Below are 23,193 nucleotides of genomic sequence, written 5' to 3'. Positions count from 1 at the left end.
GTCTCCAAACATGAATCAGGAGCTTCGCAACACGTACTGGCTAAAAATGTAAAATAATTGTTAAAAACATCGAATTTCGTCCTTTTTCGGGTCGTCGACTGATATAAATTTTAATAAAATCGGGCCATGAATGTAGCAATTCATGATGGCGCCCATTGTGTCACAATCTCACAATGTAGACACTAATTTTCTCCTTGCATCTCATCTACGTGATATCGGGTCTAAAAAGTTGATCGAAATAAAATTTTAAAACTTCAAAACTTATATATTTATACCTCTGGGAATTGAAGGGCTAAGAGACATTTCGAGTCTTTTGAATAACAGCATTATGCGTACAACATTTCCTCCATTTTCCCAAGGCGAAGACAATAGCTATTTATGCAACAAGGAATACGAGGATTATTAGGAGGATTATTTAGGAATACGAGTCGGAAATCATCTTTACGCACGTGTATCATACAATGTTTTACTATGCATTGTGCGAGTAAATAAAAAACATATCATGGCAAATAAGTTTAAATATTAAAAAAATTAAAACAAAAAGCACTAGTGCGGAAAAGTAGTACTTTCCGCATGATATGGCTCCGTAGGAAACGCACTTTTCGAGCACATGCATTGTAAATAATATTCTCTGCTTTTGCATTTCAGATTGTGGGACGCCGTAGGTGGTTTCTTGTTCCTGTTCTCGCACATGCAAGATAAGCTGTCGAAGCATTCGTCCCAGGTGGATCTGCTGAAGGAACTGCTTAATCTGCAGAAAGACATGATTACCATGATGCTGTCTATGCTTGAGGGAAATGTCGTCAACGGTAAGTTCCTATTTGTATTGTACCTATCTCCATAGCATTCGTACAGCTCGGCAACCAAATCTAAAAGATTTCATTCGGATTAGCCCTACAATTAATAACTACTACGGGGATAGAACCCTTAGGAAAAGAATTCCATACTTACTTAATAGTTTGCCCGAAGCCATAAGATGTGAAAATAAGAAGTCTAAATTTAAATCTATGTTAAAAATACACTACCTCAATATTTTGTAGTAATTACACTAGTATATAATTAAATTAAGTACATATGTAACTAGAGACTGATGACCCCACAGTCAAACTCTTTATTGAGTTTTGCGGGGCTATGATTATAGTAAGAATACTCTGTATTTTATTAAATAAATAAATAATAATAATAATAAATAATACATGATTAGTAGTTAACACTGAATAGAGATCTCATGACTCATGACCCACAATTTACTTACACATTTTTTAATCTCTAACTCATAAACATAATCATTTTTATTCATAAAAGCAATTTATATGTCAACATTATGGATCGATTTATAATTATTTACATTTTATACATACATTATTTAAAATTAATATTATTATAATTAAGAAGTATGTACAATTTTCGATTTTTTGTGAGCATAGAAAGAGTTCTATGCTCACAAAAAATGGTAGGTATATAATGTGCTCTCGATAATCCAGTTTTTTAATCGGCGCTTAAAATTAAATTGGGAGCTTCAAAGATTTTTCTGGGCAGTTTATTATAAACAGTGGGCCCCATTACATGGGGAGATTCTTAGATTTCATAAGTTTGCGACCTACACTAAATAATTTATCGGCATTCCTAATGTTAAAGTTATGTATCATTCCATTAGTATTTCACATCACCAATTCGAAAAAGAGCTTTTTCTTACCTGCTAGGAGGGATCAAACTAACACTTTTCTGTTCTAGGACACTATTTTTTTCACATTATTTTTTTTAGCTTAAATAATAGTTTTAAACATTATAATTACCTTATAGGTGATGTAAAAAGCAATATGTGTCACATGGTAGCAAAATTATTTCCATCTTGGGCGTAACACACTTGAATCCCTCACTACGCTCAGGATTCTACTTTAGAACCCCTCGCTACTCTCGGGATTCTATTATAGAATCCTTCGCTTCGTTTAGGATTCAATTGTACGCCCTCGCCGTAAACATGTCATTTTGCTCCCTTGTGACACAATCTACTATTGTAGTTCGATATCACACACGTGCACACACTACGTCTTTACCTACTTCCCTCCTCCAACACCACTCGAGTGTGTGACAGATTATAACTAATTAATATTTTTCGTAGGCACGATCGGAAAGCAGATGGTAGACACCCTGGTCGAGAGCGCCGGCAACGTGGAACTGATCCTGAAATACTTCGACATGTTCCTAAAACTGAAGGACCTGACTTCCAGCGCGAGTTTCCTGGAAATTGACGCTAATAACGATGGCTGGGTGCTGCCCAAGGACTTTAAGGAGAAGATGGAGCAGCAGAAGAGTTATACACCGTAAGTGTTTTCGCATTGTAATGTTCTGTATTTATCACAGTAAGTCATCTGCTCGCGGCAGAGCAGTTTCCAGGTCTCATTATTTTTTTCCACCCTGTATAAGTAGGTATGTGCCTTTCCTAAAGATGAGTGAATTGTCATAAAACAAAATTTTAAAGAACTTACTATGATCTAATTACATCAATTTCCATCTCTACAGCGTGGAGATAGAGTTCCTTCTAGCCTGCTGCGAGACGAACCACGACGGCAAGATGGACTACATAGGCTTCTGCGACCGCTTCCACGAGCCAGCGAAGGAGATCGGTTTCAACTTGGCTATCTTACTTACAAATTTGTCGGAACATATGCCTAATGAACCTAGGTAAGTCAATATCAAAATAAAGTCACAGTTTCAGGATAAATCTTAACAGCGTGATGAAGAATCTCCTTTGTTTAAAACAGCGCCATCTCTGGATTAATCGAGACACTAACATTACGATATTGATAATTCCAAATAGGGTACTTACTTACCAGTACAATTTAACCCTGTGTTAACGGTTAACTTCGAGTTCAGTGAACTTCAGTGGCCCTAGTAATTATATAATTTTATTGAATTAATATTTGCAATTGTACTTTGTAATTATTTGTGGTATTTTCTATAAAAAGGGACCTTATTGTCGATGGCGCTTACGCCATTATTAACGATGCTCCGATATAAATACAATGCCGCGCGGCGCTGTGCGGCGTAAGCGCCATCGACAATAAGGTCCCTTTTCATAGAAAATGCCCCATTTTTGATTTATTTTTATGGCTTGTATGTAAATTGCATCTTGGAGTGTAAAAGTGCCTTTGAAATGAATTCCTTTGCGGCCTATTTGCTAAATAAATGTGTAAGTTTGATTTTGCAAACAGTATTTTTTCGTTATAAAAGAGAATATACATTTAATTTTTTGCTCCTATTATAGTTGGTCAAACCAAATTGTCCGTCAATACTTAAGAACAAAAAAAACTATACTCGTGCTTTTCTGTTGGGTGCTAGTACTAGTGTAAAACAAAGGCAGTATGATTCTCTCTGTCTATGTTTGAAAATACAAGATATATACAGTGGTACTACGTAAACGAAATTAATAACTAGCTTAAATCTAAAATAGGCCCTTGAGGCATTGTACCAAGGATGCTGGCGGCATTTCCCCGCTGTATCGCAATGCGTTTTGCGAGAAAGCCGCCAGCTCTTCGGTCACCAGTTACGTCAGTTATTTGTTTGAAATGAGACAGTCCTTTGACATACTATATTTGGTTCCTCAGACTGGCCCGATTCTTGGAAACCGCCGGCTCCGTGCTTAACTACTTCGAGCCATTCTTAGGCCGTATCGAGATCATGGGCGGTTCCAAGCGTATCGAGCGAGTTTACTTCGAGATCAAAGAGGAGAATATCGAGCAGTGGGAGAAACCGCAAATCAAGGTAATTAAACTGTTTATACCTTATAAATTAATTTATACCTTAAAAATTAGTTTTGTATAATGCAGAAATGTGTGCAAACGATGCAAGAAGTATAACACTTTTATGATAGATCTTTGACGACCGGTCTGGCCTAGTGGGTAGTATAGTAGTGACCCTGCCTGTGAAGCCGATGGTCCTGGGTTCGAATCCCGGTAGGGGCATTTATTTGTGCGATGAGCACAGATATTTGTTCCTGAGTTATGGATGTTTTCCATGTATTTACACAACACAAGCCTTCTTGAGCTTATCGTGGGACTTAGTCAATTTGTGTAAGAATGTCCGTATAAAATTTATTTATTTATAGATGTCGCTAGCGTCGCGCATATGGTGGAAATATTTGCTGTCCTCGGGTGTAGTCTCGGTAGCTCAGTTGGCAGCGAGTTTCGCCCGAGACAGTGGATATTTCTACTTTTAATTTATTTCTAAAATTATTAAAGTGTATTCGGGTAACTTCGGAATTATTTTTTTTGCACTGGTTGCCAAGGTTACGTTCTCCTGGGTCACTATAAATTATATCTATATATTTATTTATTCTATTTTATAAACCCTGGTTTTATAGCATTGGCCTGGGTTTATGAAGAACGGTCACCACGACCTAGTATTGTAAAACGCTTTTTGTCCTTATGGACTTGCACTTATGTGCAATTATTATATTAGCAATGTGTCTTTGTTTCAGGAATCCAAACGTGCTTTCTTCTACAGCATAGTAACAGAGGGTGGCGACAAAGAAAAGCTGGAAGCTTTCGTCAACTTCTGCGAGGACGCCATATTTGAAATGACGCATGCGTCTGGTTTGATGGCCGCCTCGGAGGAGCAGGGCGGAGGGCAGAAGAATAGGGAGGCTGCGTATATGTATCTAGGAGATGATGATGATGAGAAGTAAGTACTATTTATAAGAATTATATGTTGAAAAAGGAGTACATTCCGACACACGTTTTCGCAAAATTAGTGTTTATGGGGACGGGCTTGCGTCAGGATGGCCGTGTCGGAGGTATATAATAGTGGAACAGAAAGTTAGACTTGAAAAATAGCCACAACCGAATACAGAACCTCCTCCTGCTATGAAATTGAAGTCGGTTAAAAAGGCGGTATTTTGGAGAAGTTAGTGCACATGTGGACTGGTTGTTATCAGGATGATCGTGTTAAAGAAGCAAAATAAAGGGCCAAAGAAGCGGAAAGCTGTTTCCAGTTTTGTCTAGAAATTAGCAAAATAAATATTTTTTAGTTTAACTTTATCAATTGATTAAGCCCCACAGTAAGCTCATTAAGGCTTGTGTTGTGCAAAACTTAGACAACGATATATTATACATATTTTGGCGATGAATTTATAAATATCCTTAACCTTTTGGCTGCTACCGAGCGTTATACATGACAAAGAATAAACTTAGAAATCTAATTTAGCTTACTGAATTTTACTGTTAAACATTCCTGAATAGGATGAATAAATACTTAATTAAGGAGCCGAGCGGCTTTCAACTATTGTATGTCGGCCGCCTATCGTAAAATCCGGCAGATCATGAAATTCCTAGGCATATCGTAGGTATAACGTGAAAATCAGTATCTCGTTCCCTGAGTCGACGAAGCGCCGCTATGCGGGGCTCCTATTTCTGCAAAGTTTGCCCTTCGGCCATCTGAAGCAACCTAACGGACCTATCCTACCTATCTATTGCTTTAATGTGACTACCGTCAAAACACATGAACTTTACGACCGGCCGCAAACATATATGTCATACGTTAAAAATTTAATAAAAATTCTGAATTATTTTTTTCAGCAGAGGCAAAGACCCATTCCGCCGAGGCCTCCAATCCATAAAGGACGGTTTCGCCACCGCATTCTCATCTCTATCTCCAGCGAACATAAAGTCTAAAATCGCAGACATGCAGCAGATGCCGCCGGCTGAACTGGCTGTCGGGTTCTTCAAAATGTTCTTCTATTTGTTCTATTACATGGGATATGCGTGCTTAGTGGTTATCAGGTAACCCCCTTATTCATAAAACTTTACGGGCCTGATTTAGTTAAATTATGTTTGATCCCTTTCTTACAAATACATAAGTCAAAATGACAGATAAAGACAAACGATTCATAGCTAATTCAGGCCAGTAACGCGTTTATAAATAACGCCATAATACTTTATAATAGATTTATTTTTGGATTTTGATTTTTTTTTGGGTTTTAAAGTGCATTCGATGTTTAATTTGATATTTCCATAACCAATTTATTGTAAAGAGACCTCAATTTTTTGATTAAAATTAACCCATTTTCCAATTCTATTAAATCGCGTTTGGCCATTTTTTGGTATATTATAATTTTCATTAACTTGTCACTAAATTCTTACATAGTTTCCATATATTTAAAATATTGTATTGTATTGAATATTCTTAATATTATCGATTCAACAAATAAAAACACAGTTACTTATTTCGCACGGCTATGTTATTCTTTGCATGAAAAAAACATTGCACTGCGAAATAAGTACGATTTTTGTTAATTTCATCCTACCTATAACGAGACTTGGATTGATATTTCTAAATAGATTATCATTTTCAAACAAGGATTGACATGTTTTTTTATAATATATTTATGGACTGTCATGTTTTCACGCTACATTTTGATGCACAGTCATTGGTAAATGCATTGTTACGTGTTTGGATGTAACTGTAAATTGTAATGTAAATATTCTAGTTAGTTTATAGATTCTTAAAGCACCTTTATATTTATTCTTTAACTTTCTTTTGGGATCAACTGCTAGTTAGTTGTAAATATATGCCATATATTAAAGAAAAAGTGACGAAGCCCTCCAGTGGTGAAGGCCGGATCCGAACGTATTTAGCAATCGGGGCTAACGCCTTGACCACTTCACCACTGGAGGGCTTCGTCACTTTTTCTTTAATATATGGCATTTATTTCAGTTTATAATTTATATATAGTAGTGTGACTACTTAAAACATAAATCATAAATATTAATGAAAATAATTTGATTTGTTCCCAAAGTTGTGTGCTAGTTAGTTGACTTTTTCAGTTTATTTGTTGGAGGTACAAGCATGTTTAAAGTAAAAGGACACCTTTGGTGCTTTGTTTAGTGAATTACACATTGGTTATGTAGATGATTCGTGTTTGTAACAAATTGAGTTGTTTGGTTTTCTTTTTGTTTTGTAACAATCAATTTATAAAATATTATTGATTGATTATTAATGCAATAAATTAATTATGTAATATCGAAAACATTAATTCAACTATATAATTTTAGGATAATGCATTTAATGTTGCTTTTTTCTTATTTTTAGCTCATCACAATACCTTACTTTAATATCACTTTTTGTTTTAAGTTTACCGATGCACGTTAACAACTTAACACCCAATTTTTGTCCCTTATAACATTGTTGTTTATTACATATAGCCTGCATCTTCTCAAATGATTTTTTCGCCAAAGACCCTAATCTGTTAAACAAAAGCCTTTGTTCCTTTTGTGCGTGCGCGTGCCCATTGTTGGTGAGCGCGTGCCCATTGTTGGTGAGCGCATGCCACACGCTGATACACAATGTGCACGCGCTCACCAACAATGGGCACGCGCACGCACAAAAGGAACAAAGGCTTTTGTTTAACAGATTAGGGTCTTTGGGGAAAAAATCATTTGAGAAGATGCAGATTATACCTATGTTCATTTAATTTATAGGCAGATGTGTAGCTGTGAATGACAAATGTAGCTCTGATCGGTGTGTCATCTGATAAGTACGGCTACCACGAGTTTGACACTGACATTTTGCTAACGTCTGCGTAACTTACTCTCTATACATCTCGCTCGCACTAATATGCCAGTACGAGAGAGATGCATAAAAATGAGTTACGCACATGCTAGCGAATATGTCACTGTCAACCTCGTGGTAAGGCTACAGATACATAGAGATCTTTAACATAGCTGCTTTTCTTGTGTTCATATAAGGTATAACAAAAATAGTGGTGATTCGTTTAAGAGCTTAATAATAACTGGTAGAGTTAGACGAAGATAAGTCTGCAACGATATTGATAGCACACGCAGTGCAAGTGTTATTTTAATTGTCAAACTTCTATGAAATTATGACGTATAAATAACACTTGCAGTGCGTGTGCTATCAAAATCGTTGCAGACTTATCTCGGTCTAACTTGGTAGTATTCTGATTAGAAGAAAAGTGTAAAAACAATTTTTGAAACCAAAATTAAAATTTCTGCGTCAATAAGACGGTTTTCCATTGATCGTTACACAATTTTCGCACTTCATCACAAAATTACGTTTTACCAAAACACAACTACAACTTTCTTATCCGTTTTTACCCGCAGGTACATATTCGGCGTACTCCTCGGCCTGATGCGGGGTCCGCAAACGGAGGAGGTTCCCCCAGAGCCGACAGAAGAGGAGAAAATTGGTCAGTTGAGGCACAGGTTACTCGCGCAGAGTCAATGTAAGGGGAGCACACAGTACGTACGGGTGGCTTTAGCTTGCGTTCGGTCACTGGGGAGATTGGGGTAACATGGGCTTTGGAAAAAACAGGATCTGAAAAAAATATTTTGCTAAAAGTTTTGGTTGATCGGGAAAAAACATTTTGGGAAAAAAACATAAATAGTATACCTGTAGAAAATGAACCATTTAGTAGACGTGATATACCTACATATGAGATGACACGCTAGAAGTACCAAACTTTAAAAAAAAATACATTTCATTGGACATGACATTATAATCGTTTACAAAAAAAAACTTAAGAAACATAAAGTAAATTTTGAACATGTACATTTACATTTCATTACGCTATGTAGGTTCTTGTTACACAAAAAAAACGTTTATTTAAAAACAAAATTCTTTAGTAGAAAATTATTTAATTTTCCAAATAATGTCATTAAATCCAGGAACAGAATTTCGGATATATTGAGACGAGTTTTTTTTTCTAAATTTAACCAATAATTTGAATAAAAAAAGTTACATATTTGATACTAAAATGTCTTAGCATTTTACTGTCAAATTTAGTGCCTTTTTTATTTTTTAGAATTTCTTAGAATTTGTGGGAATATAATATATAGGTATGTATAAATTATACAGTGATCGAACATCTTCCAGCACCGTACTAAATCGCCCAACGCAGATATAATAATTTAACAAAATTGGTATTTCTTCTAAATTCTTAACAATATAATAATTCGGCCTAATATTAATAACAAATAATAAGTATGTTTACATTTTCGTAACAAAATAAATCTGCTTTTGAGCGTTAACAGGTAATCATTTTCGTATGTATTTTTGATGTTGTACATACATGTCGTTGTTTATTTATTTTCTATGTTGGTATGAAGCTAATTGGAATTATTTTAATAATTATTACTTACATTATTAAATTTCTTGGATTGAGCTAAACTCATTGGCGAATAAAACTGAAAATATTGGCAAACACTAAAGATTTTATCTCTCCTCTTCTTTCTTATCTTTTGCATGAAATATAAAATGAATAATATTTTTGAACAGTAAGATGCCCCCTTAAATATCAAATTTACAAGCAACATTTTAATTTGACTTGTAGTATAAAAAAAACTGGCCAAGTGCGAGTCGGACTCGCGCACGAAGGGTTCCGTACCATCACGAAAAAAAAAACAGCAAAAAAATCACGTTTGTTGTATGGGAGCCCCATTTAAATATTTATATTATTCTGTTTTTAGTATTTGTTGTTATAGCGGCAACAGAAATACATCATCTGTGAAAATTTAAACTGTCTAGCTATCACGGTTCATGAGATACAGCCTGGTGAAAGACAGACAGACGGACAGACGGACAGACGGACGGACAGACGGACAGCGGAGTCTTAGTAATAGGGTCCCGTTTTTACCCTTTGGGTACGGAACCCTAAAAAGGGTCGCATTATTGAACCCAAGACAAAGAATTTCAGTTCAATCTTGTACTTACTACTTATTTTACAAAATTACACCCAATGGATGTTTAATTTCCCCATAAAAGAAACGTTTTAGGACGAATTACTACTATGTTAGTAAGCCTTTGGAGTTTTCATCTTTAAGATGACTAAATTTTTGAGACTACTTATAATAAATTTGACTATAAAGAAATTTAAATCCTCTCTAGAGGAGACTTTTATTTGCAACTTTTTGTTTTCCGACAAAGAAACAAAAAAGTCTCCACTATAAAGTCTTTTAGGCGTAAATTGTCTTAAGTCTCAAGTTTTTCCCACACCCATAAATAAGACACGAGGTGCTACCAACTCTACGAGTAAGTAAATTATCTCTCGTACTCAATCATAGACATGTTGTTAACATCATCTGCTGTCCCAGGTCCATCAAGGTTGCTACCAGCGTTGCCGGCGGCGGATGACACGGGCCAAATGCAGGTCTCTGCCTTCGGTCTGGATATTTCTAAAGAAGACAATGGCCAGTAAGTATTTATCAATGCTTTACACTTAGGTACTATCAAACAACTTGATTCCTGACTCATTGTGAAACCTTTTCACATTTAGCACGTCATAGTATTTCATACATTTAAAAGTAAAATCATATTTTACGTCACAAGGTTTTATTAAGACCCCAGAAACTTGTTTGTAGTATCAAATATGAACAAAAAAAATACAAAAATGAACCAGATAGTAAAAGTTCATAGTGTATCTATCTAAGGAACTTCGATATCTTTTAAAAACGACCTACTTTCAGAATCCAAGTGAAACCGCACGAGTCTCCGACCACATCGACGCCATCTTCCGGCGAGGAAGCAGAAGCTTCACCCGACGAGGCAGTGGAGCACTCTGAGGAACAACAACCGCCATCTTTAATCGACCTGCTCGGGTAAATCTCTATTGGACTACAATGATATTATTCGAAATAGGTTATAGGCGTTCCAAAATGGAAGCGCTTAAATTGTAGTTAATCTTTAGTGAAATAGTCACGGCTCGGCAAGCTATAAGTACCCACGTGCTAACGAGCAATGTAATTTAGTATTAAAATTATTTTCAAGTTGGTTTCATTTTTACCAAAATTATAATATAATTATCCTGGTCACGGCACCAAATTGTAACATACGTTACTGTCGGCCTGGTCGTATGATATTAAGAATTTTTAATTTGATGTTTCAGTGGAGAACAAGCTAAGAAGCAAGCGCAAGAGCGATTGGAAGCTCAGGCCGCGCAGCAAGCTGCTATGTCCGCCATCGAAGCTGAGAGCAAAAAGGTACCATATCTGCACAAGCTTAATAAAACAAGTTAAAATCATTCTCAGATGATCATTGTAAAGCTGTCTCATATTTCACTAGCATCATTGGCGATGATAGTTTGCTTTATATCATCGAGCGATCACTCTGACTTGTCATTGTTGGTGAAAGGGCTCATACAAACTATGTAATGAGGTTCAAACAGTTGAAACGTTACTTATTATTTGTTTGTGATGCTTTAGCTTAATCTTAGAATAGATTTTAGTGTAGTGATATTATTATTTGCTTTAATGCAGCCAGGATCTGAAAGAAGATATTTTCGTTCCAAGAAGGTAAAACAGCTTTTTCTGAGTGTCATTAAGCTCATTCATCATACTACTTTTAGAAGTTTAAAAATGAAATAGCCTAAGACACTAGCACTGCTAGCGATTAGAGTTGGCGTGTGACATAGCCTTTGCAATGACAAAGTGTGGTAGAGTCACCGTATAAACTTCAAATTTCTATGAAAACATGACGTTTATAATGATATTTTCATACATCTTTCTGTCAAAGCCGTTGCATAGTGAGCTAAGACTGACTGTATTTCACTTTAGGAAAACGATTTTTGATTATGTGTATTAACAAATATCTTATTATTGGCAAATTATGTTTTAAATCTTATTCTACTAATATATTTTTTTTGGTATCAGCCTACTACTGGCAAATGTTCAAAACGTTGGACACATAAATATTTCGTCGGGTGACAAGCAAAAGTCACTAAGTATCACCACAAGTTCATAGCCATAGTGAACCGTATTATTATCTGAATAAGGCTGACTTTTGTTTATTTATTTTTCAGTAATTAGTGAGTTTTGCTTGGCACCTGACGATTTCTTATAGTCCAGTTATTAGAAATCAATTGATTAAAAAGGGATAATCTTATGAAACATCAGATTCCAAAAATCAGATATATATATTTTACTGTTGTATAACCTCTGTTTCTTCCAACAGGCAGTGCAAGCGCCGACGCCATCGGCCGTTTCTCAAGTGGACATCTCCCAATATACCAAGCGAGCTGTTTCCTTCCTTGCGAGGAATTTCTACAACCTGAAGTACTGCGCGCTTATTCTGGCTTTCTGTATCAACTTCGTACTGCTCTTTTATAAGGTATGTACCATCATCGACACGTTACTACTCATTTGTTTTTAGGGTTCCGTACCGAAAGGGTAAAAACGGGATCCTATTACTAAGACTCCGCTGTCTGTCTGTCTGTCCGGGAGTCACCAGGCTGTATCTCATAAACCGTGATAGCTAGACAGTTGAAATTTTCACAGGTAAAGTATTTCTGTTGCCGCTATAACAACAAATATTAAAAACAAAATAAAATAAATATTTAAGTGGGGCTCCTATACAACAAACGTGATTTATATGCCGTTTTTTGCGTAATGGCACGGAACCCTTAGTGCGCGAGTCCGACTCGCACTTGTTCGGTTTTTTCTGTGACTTGATCAATACATATCAAAAGAATCGCACAATCTCTTCCCAGGACCTATTCGGAAAAAAATTACCTAATAATAATAGGCCTTTATCATCTGTGTCAGAATGTCTTGCGAATTGTAGGCCACAAAATAACTGTATTTTTTGTGGTCTACAGTTCATAAGAGCTTTACGAGATGAGTTTGTTTTACAAAATATAGAACGTACGGCGGAGTCTAGACTTCTAAACTTTCTAGAGTATCGCTAAAGGAGGCCATCGTGTTAGCTTATGGAGACTCTTTGCACCATTGGAGTGCCTTAACAAAATAACTTTTTACTAGTCTTGGGAAGAATTTCGGTATGCTTGCCCAGGATCGTTCTCTTGGGATATCTCTAAATGTATATCTAGGCTTTTATCAGGGAAGTTCTCTAGGATGTTTCATCAGGCATTTTTGAGTGTATAAGGGAGAGGTAGAAACGGGAGTTGGAAGGGATAAACTTCGACGGACTTTCTCTGATCAGATCGGGGAAATCCTGAAGAAAGGCCAGATCAAGAGCACCCTAAACCGGCGCGCGTGTATGAGGAATGTTATGAAAGTGAAGCGAAAGAGGTGTGTCAGGATCGTAGCAAGTGGAAATCCGTGGTCTCTTCCTACCCCTCCGGGAAATAGGCGTGATTATATGTATGTATGTTTTTTTATTGTTCTTCAGGTATCTACGCTGGAAGGTGACGACGAGGGTTCGGGTCTTGGAGACATTGTCAGTGGTTCGGGGTCAGGGGCAGGTTCTGGAAGTGGAGATGGTAAGCAACTTAACATCTATATTAATCCTTACATAAAAAAACTGGTCACTTTGTGTCCCAATTCTATTAAAATATTACTGCAATGTTCTGCCGCCAGTGCAGCACTAGCACTTATCGTTAACCATATAGTAACAAATACATACATACATAAGTTTTCACAGATAATTTGTTACGATAAATGTGACATTGATTTATCAAGGCGGTAGGCCCTCTGTTTGTGCTAGTGGCGCCCGCTACGCAAGAGTTTAGCGTTATATTCTCTATTGACACTATTTCATTGCTTTTTAACCCCACGCAAAAAGAGGGGTGTTATAAGTTTGACGCCAATGTCTGTCTGTGGCATCGTAGCTCTGAAACGGATAAACCGATTTCGATGCGGTTTTTTTACGTGATCTTATTTGTTAATGTTTAAATGTTTTTTACAGGCAGTGGCGAATCCGGCGAAGATGAGGATCCGCTAGAAATAGTTCATATAGACGAGGATTTCTTCTACATGGAGCACGTCATCAAAGCAGCTGCGGTTTTACATTCTGTCGTCTCACTCGCTATTCTCATCGGATATTACCATCTCAAGGTAATATACACTCGAGAGCAAAAAGGGTAATTTTTTATGGACATTTACACACAGGGAACGATCGCAGTAGCCTTTACAACAAAGACACAATATTCCACATTCAGTATTTCATTCATATATGTCTTGCCTCCATGGTATATTTTTAGGAAGTTGTTACACATTTTGAACCGTTTAATCTCTCCTAAACGCATGAGAAAAGAACACGGGATCCGCTTTTAGTACAATCCCAAGAGGGTACTTGGCACAGGCACTAGTTTTTTTAGTTTTGAGAACCCACAACCTCTCAAAGAGGTGGAGTGAAAGCTCGTCTCACCGCTAGTAATATCCACTAGAAATAGTTCATATCGACGAGGATTTCTCTACTTAGAGCACGTCATTAAAGCGGCTGCAGTCTTACATTCTGTGTCGTCTCATTCTCATTACCCATCCTCATCGGATATTACCATCTCAAGGTAAAATCCTTTTTAACTTAGCTTTTTTGCCGGTATCCCAATTAGGTTACCAAGGCTTCTTGAGTTATAGTTACGTTTTGACTTTAATGTTAGCACGCATTGGTTAATCATTTGCAGTTCATGCACTTTAGTAAACATTAAGCTGTACATCCACATTTCATGGAAAATGTCCCAAACTTATTCAATACTAATAAGTTAATAACCATCATTTGAAACTGCTTCCCTTAGCCCTAAGACCCCGCTTTGCTCAGTCGATAACTTCTTAGGCCAGCAACTATTTATACCTAAACCTGGTTTTTCTATCCTCTACGCCGAACTCGTAGTTTAAATCCTTACTATTCTTAAAATTCAAATCGAACTATTTATATAAAAGCAGACCTTAATTTTACTAGCAAGCGAAGACAATCAAAATGTATTGCATATAGGTCCTACCGGGTCTCTATTGTTTCCCATATAGTTTTAAGTCATAATGTATTGTTTGTCCACATTTTCGTTAGTCATAATTTGTTTTTTCTCAGAAACGCGTATCTTTTACCTGAGGAAAATCCTGAAAAGTTAACGGTTTCAAAGTTATGACACTTATGACTAATGATAATATGACAATCATTACATTATGACTTTAAATAATTATGTCAAACAAATGGACCCCAGGTCCTACCACTACCAAATCCAACACTATACTCTGGCACACCCACTTTGTCGGTAGAATAAGGCGCGAAATTAAAATTTTCTGTAGGTCAACCCTTAGCGCCCACATTTTTTGAATTTGCCGCCTTTTTCTACTGACAAACTGAGCGTGACAGAGTATACATGACATATTGTTTTTCATTGTCAGGTGCCACTAGCCATCTTCAAGCGCGAGAAAGAGATAGCGCGACGACTTGAATTTGACGGTCTCTACATCGCGGAACAGCCAGAAGACGATGATATAAAGAGCCATTGGGACAAACTCGTCATCTCTGCCAAGTAAGTTAGCCCCATGGATCGCATTTCGTGTCCAAAAATTGGGACCATCCACCGCTTGCTTACGATGGATCCTAGAGTTTTTTGGTCACATTGCCCGAATGAGACCGAAAGGTTGCAGTCCAACCAGATGGTCAGATCATATTCGCTTAGCTCTCGACACTAAAATATTATAGAACTAAGTGATTTTTGACCCACTGTGAAACTTTGTCACAATTTAAATACTATGTCATTAGCTTAACATTGATTTAGAAAACAAATTGTAGGAATATACCTAACTGTATGACATTTACATCAACATCGGCGCTAAAGACCTACTAAATATAAAAATTTATGTTTTTTAGGGTTCCGTACCCAAAGGGTAAAACGGGACCCTATTACTAAGACTCCGCTGTCCGTCTGTCTGTCTGTCACCAGGCTGAATCTCACGAACCGTGATAGCTAGACAGTTGAAATTTTTACAGATGATGTATTTCTGTTGCCGCTACAACAACAAATACTAAAAAGTACGGAACCCTCCGTGGGCGAGTCCGACTCGCACTCGTCCGGTTTTTTTTATTATATAATATATGTATTACGTCATCATCATCATCATCGTCATTTACCTCGCCAGGCGTTGTTTTCATTCCTTATTTTGTCTGAAAACTGACTGGTATAGAAATTATAGAACGCTTTATGATATCTATTAGTTGCGGCGCATCTTAGTATAGAATAGAATAAGATTTTATTCGTAAGCACAAACAAACAAGACATTACATAATATAAAAGAAAACATAAAATAAGATTAAAGTGCCACGAAATGGCCTCATCTCAGGATGTTGCTGGTGACTTCCAGCGCTGATCTTAAATCTGATCTCATCTGATCTGAGTATAAATCTTATTTGGCTAAAACTAAAATTTATCAGACAGCATTTTCTAAATAGATCCGATCACGAACCTAACTCGTTATTATGGCAGTTAAGATTTTTAACTCTATTGATAACGTGTCACGGTTCAAATTTAAAAGGACATTTCTTTTTGTCGGCTGTGAAAGGGTTAATACATTGATTTAAACTTCACGTCGGGTGTTTTTACGTCGGAGAGTTTAATGCATGTTTATTTTTCATTTCAGATCGTTCCCCGTAAACTATTGGGACAAGTTCGTAAAGAAGAAAGTCCGCACGAAGTATTCAGAGACGTATGACTTTGACAGCATCTCCAATATGCTCGGTATGGAGAAGACATCATTCGCCGCGCATGAGGAGACTGGCAATAAGGGCTTCTTCCAATAGTAAGTTCTTTTTATACTAAGTCGGTTGCAAACAAGCATACAGCCCGTCTGTAAGCAAGCACCGAAGCCTATGGACACCTGCAACTCCAAGGGTGTTGCGCGCTGCCGAATATGGTGGAAACATTCGCTGCATATACTTTATTGTACATAGAAATAAAAACACGAAAAACACAGTCACAGAGTAAATTAAATACAACAAAGGCGAACTTATCCCTGTATGGGATCTCTTTCAGTTGGTTAAGGTCTTGGTAGCTCAGATGGAAGCGCACCGGGCTAGCGATCTGGTGGTCGTGGGTTCAAGTCCCACCCAAGACAGCGAATTTTTCCATTTTTAATTTGTTTCTAAGCTTATTAGGCATAGCATCGTTCACAGACGTATTTGCTTGATACAAAATTGCTGCAATAACTTTTAACACTTGTTTTCATTCTAATTCTATTATCTCCGATACCCAAAGGTTGTCTGGATTTCTGGAAGAGATCACTCTTAAGCGATAAGACCGCCTGTTGTTACCTCTATCCAATTGTCTTTGTTTATGTAACTGTACATTTTTTGTAAACTATGATAGGTGTGCAATAATAGCTATTTATGCAACAAGTGCGGAAAGTGTGTGCGGAAATCATCTTTACGCACGTGTATCATACAATGTTTTACTATGCATTGTGCGAGTAAATTAAAAAAACATATAATGGCAAATAAGTTTTATTATTAAAAATTGAAAACAAAAAGCACTAGTGCGGAAAAGTGCTCTTTTCCGCACTAGTGCGAGAAAGTAGCACCATATGTACTGTAAAAAAAATGAAAACAAAAAGCACTAGTGCGGAAAAGTAGTACTTTCCGCATGATATGGCTCCGTAGGAAACGCACTTTTCGAGCACATGCATTGTAAAGAGCATGCATTGCATGCATGCATTGCATGTATTGTATTGTATTATATTATATTGTATTGTATTGTAATTCGTTTCAGCATCCTCAACCTGGACTGGCGCTACCAACTCTGGAAAGCCGGCGTCACATTCACCGACAACTCGTTCCTGTACTCGCTGTGGTACTTCTGCTTCTCCGTGATGGGCAACTTTAACAACTTCTTCTTTGCCGCTCATCTTCTAGACGTTGCTGTGGGCTTCAAGACGCTTAGGACGATCTTGCAGTCCGTCACACATAACGGGAAACAGGTAAACATTTATTATTATGCCGGGGCCACACTAAACTTACGCGAAACGCCGTTGATTATCGCGATAATTAACGCGTTTCCTGTTAGTGTGGCCCCAGCATTAGGTTATCGATTTCGAACGCGATTGGGCTATCAACGAACAAAATCGAAATAGCGGCCACTTTTAAAGACTTATTTGGAAACTACTCGCTTCTGCCCGCGACGCCGTCTACGTGGAATGATGATGATGATAATGATTATTGATAAAGACTATCTTATGTTCTTCCCTGGGTCTCAAATTATCTCCATAACAAATTTCATCTAAATCGGCTCAGCGGATTATACGTCAAGAGGCAGAAACGTGAACAGACAGACGACAGTCAGAGTTACCTCCGCATTTATAATATTAGTAGGGATTAGGCCCTTTTATAATGTCTTTATTGCCTTCCATCTTACAGTTCAGCCCAGTAACACGTAAAACAGGCATTAACATCAAGAAACTGTCCTAAAATATTAGTTTTAACGCAATCGGACTATCAACTAAAACAAAATGGCCACCAAAACCAACATATAATATAAATGCCATTCGTTATTCACGATGGAATGAAATGCTAGTCACTTTTTCACTTGGTATCACAAAGGTGTGGTATCTTACAGCGCCATTTACTTTACAAGTTGTTAGATTTTAGGCAAAAATTACTCTTAGACCATACAGCGTCTACTATTATTAATTATTTGCTATAGTCTGCATCTTCTCAAATGATTTTTCGCCAGACCCTAATCTGTTAAACAAAGTCTTTTGTTTAACAGATTAGGGTCTTCGGCGAAAAAATCATTTGAGAAGATGCAGACTATAAAACACCATTGTTTTCGTTATTTCCAGCTGGTATTGACCGTGATTCTGCTAACCATCATAGTGTACATATACACGGTGATCGCGTTCAACTTCTTCCGCAAGTTCTACGTACAAGAAGAAGATGATGAGGTCAACAGGAATTGTCACGACATGTTGTCGGTAAGAACCTCTTTTTGGTAAATTACGTATGGATATTTCGTTTCGAAACCCCTTTTAATAGGGGATATTACTGCAATGTTCTGCCACCAGAGTGCAGGACTAGCCTTTTTACTAAACCTTAGAGTAACTTATACATACTGTACCTTTAACAGGTTTTTGACAAGTTTTCAGAGATAATAAAATATGACATTAATGCATCAAGGCGGTTTGTTTACAGAGGACCTGGAAACGCGAATCCGAAATTTCGCTATCTGCCTCTTTATCGCTCGAATATGCAAGAGTGATAGAGATAACGAAATTTCCATTTTCTTGTTTCGCGATGGACCCTCAGATTGTGGTAGTGGCGCCCTGGCGCGCCCTACGCAGAGTTTCGCGTAATATAAATATAATGAATTTCTCATCTTGAAAGCTGTAACAAATTTTATGGCAATAATAGCCCAGTCTATACGAATTCATGTAAAAGTTTGTGCACCACATATTTACAAAGTGCTTAGAAAATAGAATTTAATTTGTTCCCCGTAAAGGTTTGCAATAATCGAATTTAAACTGTTGTGAGACATACTAATATTAAATCAACATGTCGCGCGAGTGACTAAAACAAGTGAGCCTAAACCGTAAAATGATTTAATATTAATTTGTTCCGTTTATTAATCGAACGGTACAAAACAAAAACAACTGTTCCATTTAATAATTTTTTAAATTTTACAAGTGGAACACGGGAATTGGGACCGTGAGATGCTAGAGGTTATATCGCGTATAAATCGTCACAACATTTCGAACCCTTCGTGGGCATCCAGTGGGCTCGAGTAACCGTTGATTTGAAACGTAATGTATTTTTAACCTGAGGCCCAACCTACCTATAGTACCTCTTCATTTCAATGAAATTTAAACCATATTCAATTGGAACAGAGTCACTTTTGCTTTGTTTCGTTCATTTTTCCAACAACGCAAAATCAACTCTATTTTCAAATTTAAGTGGCAAATTTTGGATTTTTCATTTGTATGGCTTGGCCTTAGGTTAATTCGATATTTTATTAGAATAACCAATGAAAAACAATGATATTGTCCTATATTAATTAATAATAATTTGTGTTGGCAGTGCTTCGTGTTCAACATCTACAAAGGCGTGCGCGCCGGCGGCGGCATCGGCGACGAGCTGGAGCCGCCGGACGGCGACGACTCCGAGGTGTGGCGCATCATCTTCGATGTCTCATTCTTCTTCTTTATCATCATTATCCTGCTCGCTATCATTCAGGGTGAGTAAACTTGAGTCATTTGAGCCACCTCCCAACACCCTTAGCCGACAACCCTTCTTACAACACACAACAACAACACACAACACAACAAGCCTCCTTAGGCTTACTTATACTAATTTATTCATAATATTCTTAAAATATTACATGTCAAACATCAGAATATAAATTATTATCATCACATAATTGATAATGAAAACAAATTATGTCTAAAATTAAAATAAATCATTATGATCATTAAATTAAAAATACATACCGTGTACTTACCGTGGGACTTAGTCAATCTGTGTAAGAATGCCCTATAATAATTATTTATTTATTTGAGTCCATCTAAAGACCAACCCACACTAGCGTCTTTTAAGAGTCGGCGTCTACTCAGCGCTATGGAAAATGGCGTCTATGCGCAGTTGCGCCAACGTTGCGTCGAGCAGACGCTCGAAAGACGCTAGTATAGGGTGGCCTTAAGCTAACTCTGAAGCGCAAAAGTGGGGAAATTCCACTAAAACGTACTTTCACAGGAATTTGACATTTATGATCGCACTAGCATACTCTAGTCGCTTGAAAAATCGGTGCAAGCATATTCAGTACAAAAATGCTTGTGCCGCACACTGACTCTAAAAAATCCTTGACCTTGAAGAGCCAAAGAGCCTTGAAAGAAAGAGCTTACTAATTAAATTGCTGACAGGCGAGATTCCATTAATCGAGTGAAAGAAGAACAGGAAGTTACTGGGCCTTAAGCTCAGACAACCGAATTCAATGAGATTATCTCGAAAGTATAAATATTTAAATAATAAACGTTTCGTGTTTCAGGTTTGATCATCGACGCCTTCGGTGAGCTCCGTGACCAGTTGGAGTCAGTAAAGGAAGACATGGAGTCCAACTGCTTCATATGCGGCATGGGCAAGGACTATCTAGATCTGGTAAGTTAGACTTATGACTGTGACTTCGAAATTGAAGGGGACTCATGGGGACAGCTATGAAATCAGGATGGCCGAGTTGTGGTTTAGAATAGTGTTGTCAGCCGTTTGTGTCAATAGCAAAGTAAAACGAGAAATATTATGGGGACAGCTATGAAATCAGGATGGCAGAGTCGTGGTACCGATAAGAATAATGTTGCCAGCCGTTTGGGTCAATATTATTCCATAATAATATTGAATTATTATACAGATCAAATTTAATACTAAGAATTTCACAAAAAGATTATCAAACAAAAAAAAATTGTATAAAAAATTGTAGAAAAGAGCGCCAAATTTAAAAAATGTAGGTGCGAAAGGACGATAGTCCCATAGAAAATTAATTGTGCTATTTTCAACCAAAAGGGTACTTATTGTCGCTTTTCAGTAAGGCGCTATTTCCATATGGCTTCAATTATAAATCAGCCTTATCAACAAGCGACAATGTGGTACCTTTTGGTTGAAACGTCACAATAAATAAGTTGTGAAAAAAATGTTTTTTTGAAAAGAAACAGTCCGACGAACTCCAGCTAACTCCAACAACAGTTGCTACGAATCGGTAATTCAAAAGTACATTTTGTAATCAGTTACAACCCGGGATTTACTTTTCCCGTTTCGAAGCCGGTTACCAAACGTGGTTACAAATCGGTAATGAAAAAGTCCCAATTTGAAGCCAGTTACGAATTGGTATTTCAACCGTTTCGAAGCTGGTTACCAATTTTTAGTTACTAAACGGTACTAAAGGGTCGAAACTCTTACACTTCTTACAGGTTCATAAGAGCTAGCGCAAGATTTGTACTGAACTGTGAAAATACTCATGTAAAACTCGTAACCAGCTTTCGTAAATGTACCTATACTTACCTAAGGTTTTTATTTTCTTACAGGTACCGCACGGGTTCGACACGCACGTGCAACGGGAGCACAATCTTGCGAACTACATGTTCTTCCTCATGCATCTCATCAACAAACCGGACACTGAATACACAGGTCAGTATAAAAACAGGTCAGACAGATAAGTACAGGTCGGTATAGAAACTAGGGATGTAACGATACATGATTTTGCCGATACGATACCGATTTTTTAAGTAAATAATAATTTCCTTTATTATAATAATAATTTCCTATTTTTTTTATACTCAGTGGATTACGCGTTTCTAACTTAATTTCAATTAATTTTCATGTATTACAATTACTTTTCCTTAAAGACCATAAAAACAATTGAAAATATTGTTTTTTGCTTTAAGTTATGTAGTATTTTTTCTTTCTCTTTCCTCTAAGCACCTTATTATGTGGTCATTATACGAAATTAAATCTTTTGAAAGCTTTATGTCATAAACAAAAACAGCCACGCCTAGGTCACGGGCACAAGCGAGCCAATGTAAACCTTACTTGAAAGTTTGAAGGTTACTTTGACAGCGTCCGCCATAACACCTATAGTTGTCCATGGCGCTGTGTATGGATGGTATAGAAAGGATCGCAATCTCTTATGGCAGAATTGTTGTAAAAGTGACCGCGTTAAGCTTTAAATAAAAGTTCCTAATCTCTCCGGTGGCGCTAGTTAGGCTCTGGGACATGAGTATAACATGAACCATATAAGGCAACAAATAACCCGACCAAATTACGTAGGTTGTTTTTGGTAGTATTTCGGTGTATGGTGGCGCCGCCTAATTACTGTTTTTTGATGGACACTTTTCATACATAGAGATTTGGCTCCTTTATACAGTCTCCATGGCGCTGTGGGCACGACTAGTGACGACAACTATTAGTGTTCTTGGCGTTCAAAAGGTTAATGTAAAAGGTTTCCTAGAAAAGTGGTGCCGTACATAGACATAGTATAGTAGTTGTTATAGACATGAAACCGAGCGACCAGGGGTAAAAGAAAGACATATTCATGTATGGCAGCATAATCCTTTTTCTCTTTCACTCTTATAAATTTCGGTATTTCGCCATCGCCTCCTACCTATGCTGCCATAACCCGACCATGAAAAAAAAAACCCGGTCGGTGATAAGGACAAAGCATGGCACTATTTTCTCTTTCCTCTTATAGGAATCGCAATAAGACTATCTTTCTCTATCAAAGAGTGTCAGGCCCTTGGGTGCCGTCATATAGCGGCCGTAATACAGCGGTGAATGACGTCACTAGAACGTTGTCTATGTAAACAAAATAGCGCGGTTTCCACCTTTCCTTTCCTTGTATCACGAGATTTGAATAAATGATCTTCGGCACTACGTTTATTTTCCTCTTCTGATGATAGTTCATCCTCCAAGTAAATTATTAAAGCTAAACCAAGGCCGTCCATTTTTTCTCCTGGATACGTTTCGTTTGACGTT

The 23,193-nt window shown here is 37.2% G+C and overlaps 1 protein-coding gene and 1 non-coding gene across 11 annotated transcripts in view; both read left to right on the top strand.

The window, feature by feature from the left end:
• Positions 1-23,193, top strand: part of LOC134751859 (ryanodine receptor) — a 175,998-nt gene that overhangs the window by 150,333 nt on the left and 2,472 nt on the right. For 8 of the 10 annotated variants that reach the window (XM_063687375.1, XM_063687374.1, XM_063687372.1 and 5 more), the window contains 20 exons: positions 649-809; positions 2,123-2,324; positions 2,524-2,685; positions 3,609-3,765; positions 4,481-4,683; positions 5,577-5,780; positions 8,121-8,242; positions 10,110-10,209; positions 10,482-10,613; positions 10,901-10,994; positions 11,965-12,120; positions 13,141-13,231; positions 13,657-13,805; positions 15,093-15,223; positions 16,332-16,490; positions 17,456-17,663; positions 18,525-18,656; positions 19,756-19,912; positions 20,720-20,829; positions 21,747-21,849. In XM_063687375.1, coding sequence (XP_063543445.1) covers positions 649-809; positions 2,123-2,324; positions 2,524-2,685; positions 3,609-3,765; positions 4,481-4,683; positions 5,577-5,780; positions 8,121-8,242; positions 10,110-10,209; positions 10,482-10,613; positions 10,901-10,994; positions 11,965-12,120; positions 13,141-13,231; positions 13,657-13,805; positions 15,093-15,223; positions 16,332-16,490; positions 17,456-17,663; positions 18,525-18,656; positions 19,756-19,912; positions 20,720-20,829; positions 21,747-21,849 — 2,933 coding nt within the window. The remainder of the gene's footprint in view (positions 1-648; positions 810-2,122; positions 2,325-2,523; positions 2,686-3,608; positions 3,766-4,480; positions 4,684-5,576; positions 5,781-8,120; positions 8,243-10,109; positions 10,210-10,481; positions 10,614-10,900; positions 10,995-11,964; positions 12,121-13,140; positions 13,232-13,656; positions 13,806-15,092; positions 15,224-16,331; positions 16,491-17,455; positions 17,664-18,524; positions 18,657-19,755; positions 19,913-20,719; positions 20,830-21,746; positions 21,850-23,193) is intronic. The other 2 variants (XM_063687371.1, XM_063687370.1) reach the window with 1 other exon arrangement.
• Positions 16,733-16,805, top strand: Trnaa-agc (transfer RNA alanine (anticodon AGC)). The gene has a single exon. It is a non-coding gene; the product is annotated as a tRNA-Ala (tRNA).

This window comes from Cydia strobilella, chromosome 23 (genome assembly GCF_947568885.1).
Source record: "Cydia strobilella chromosome 23, ilCydStro3.1, whole genome shotgun sequence".
Classification (NCBI taxonomy): domain Eukaryota; kingdom Metazoa; phylum Arthropoda; class Insecta; order Lepidoptera; family Tortricidae; genus Cydia; species Cydia strobilella.
Note: the sequence above shows the minus strand (reverse complement) of the source record. Positions and strands in the feature narration are given on the sequence as shown.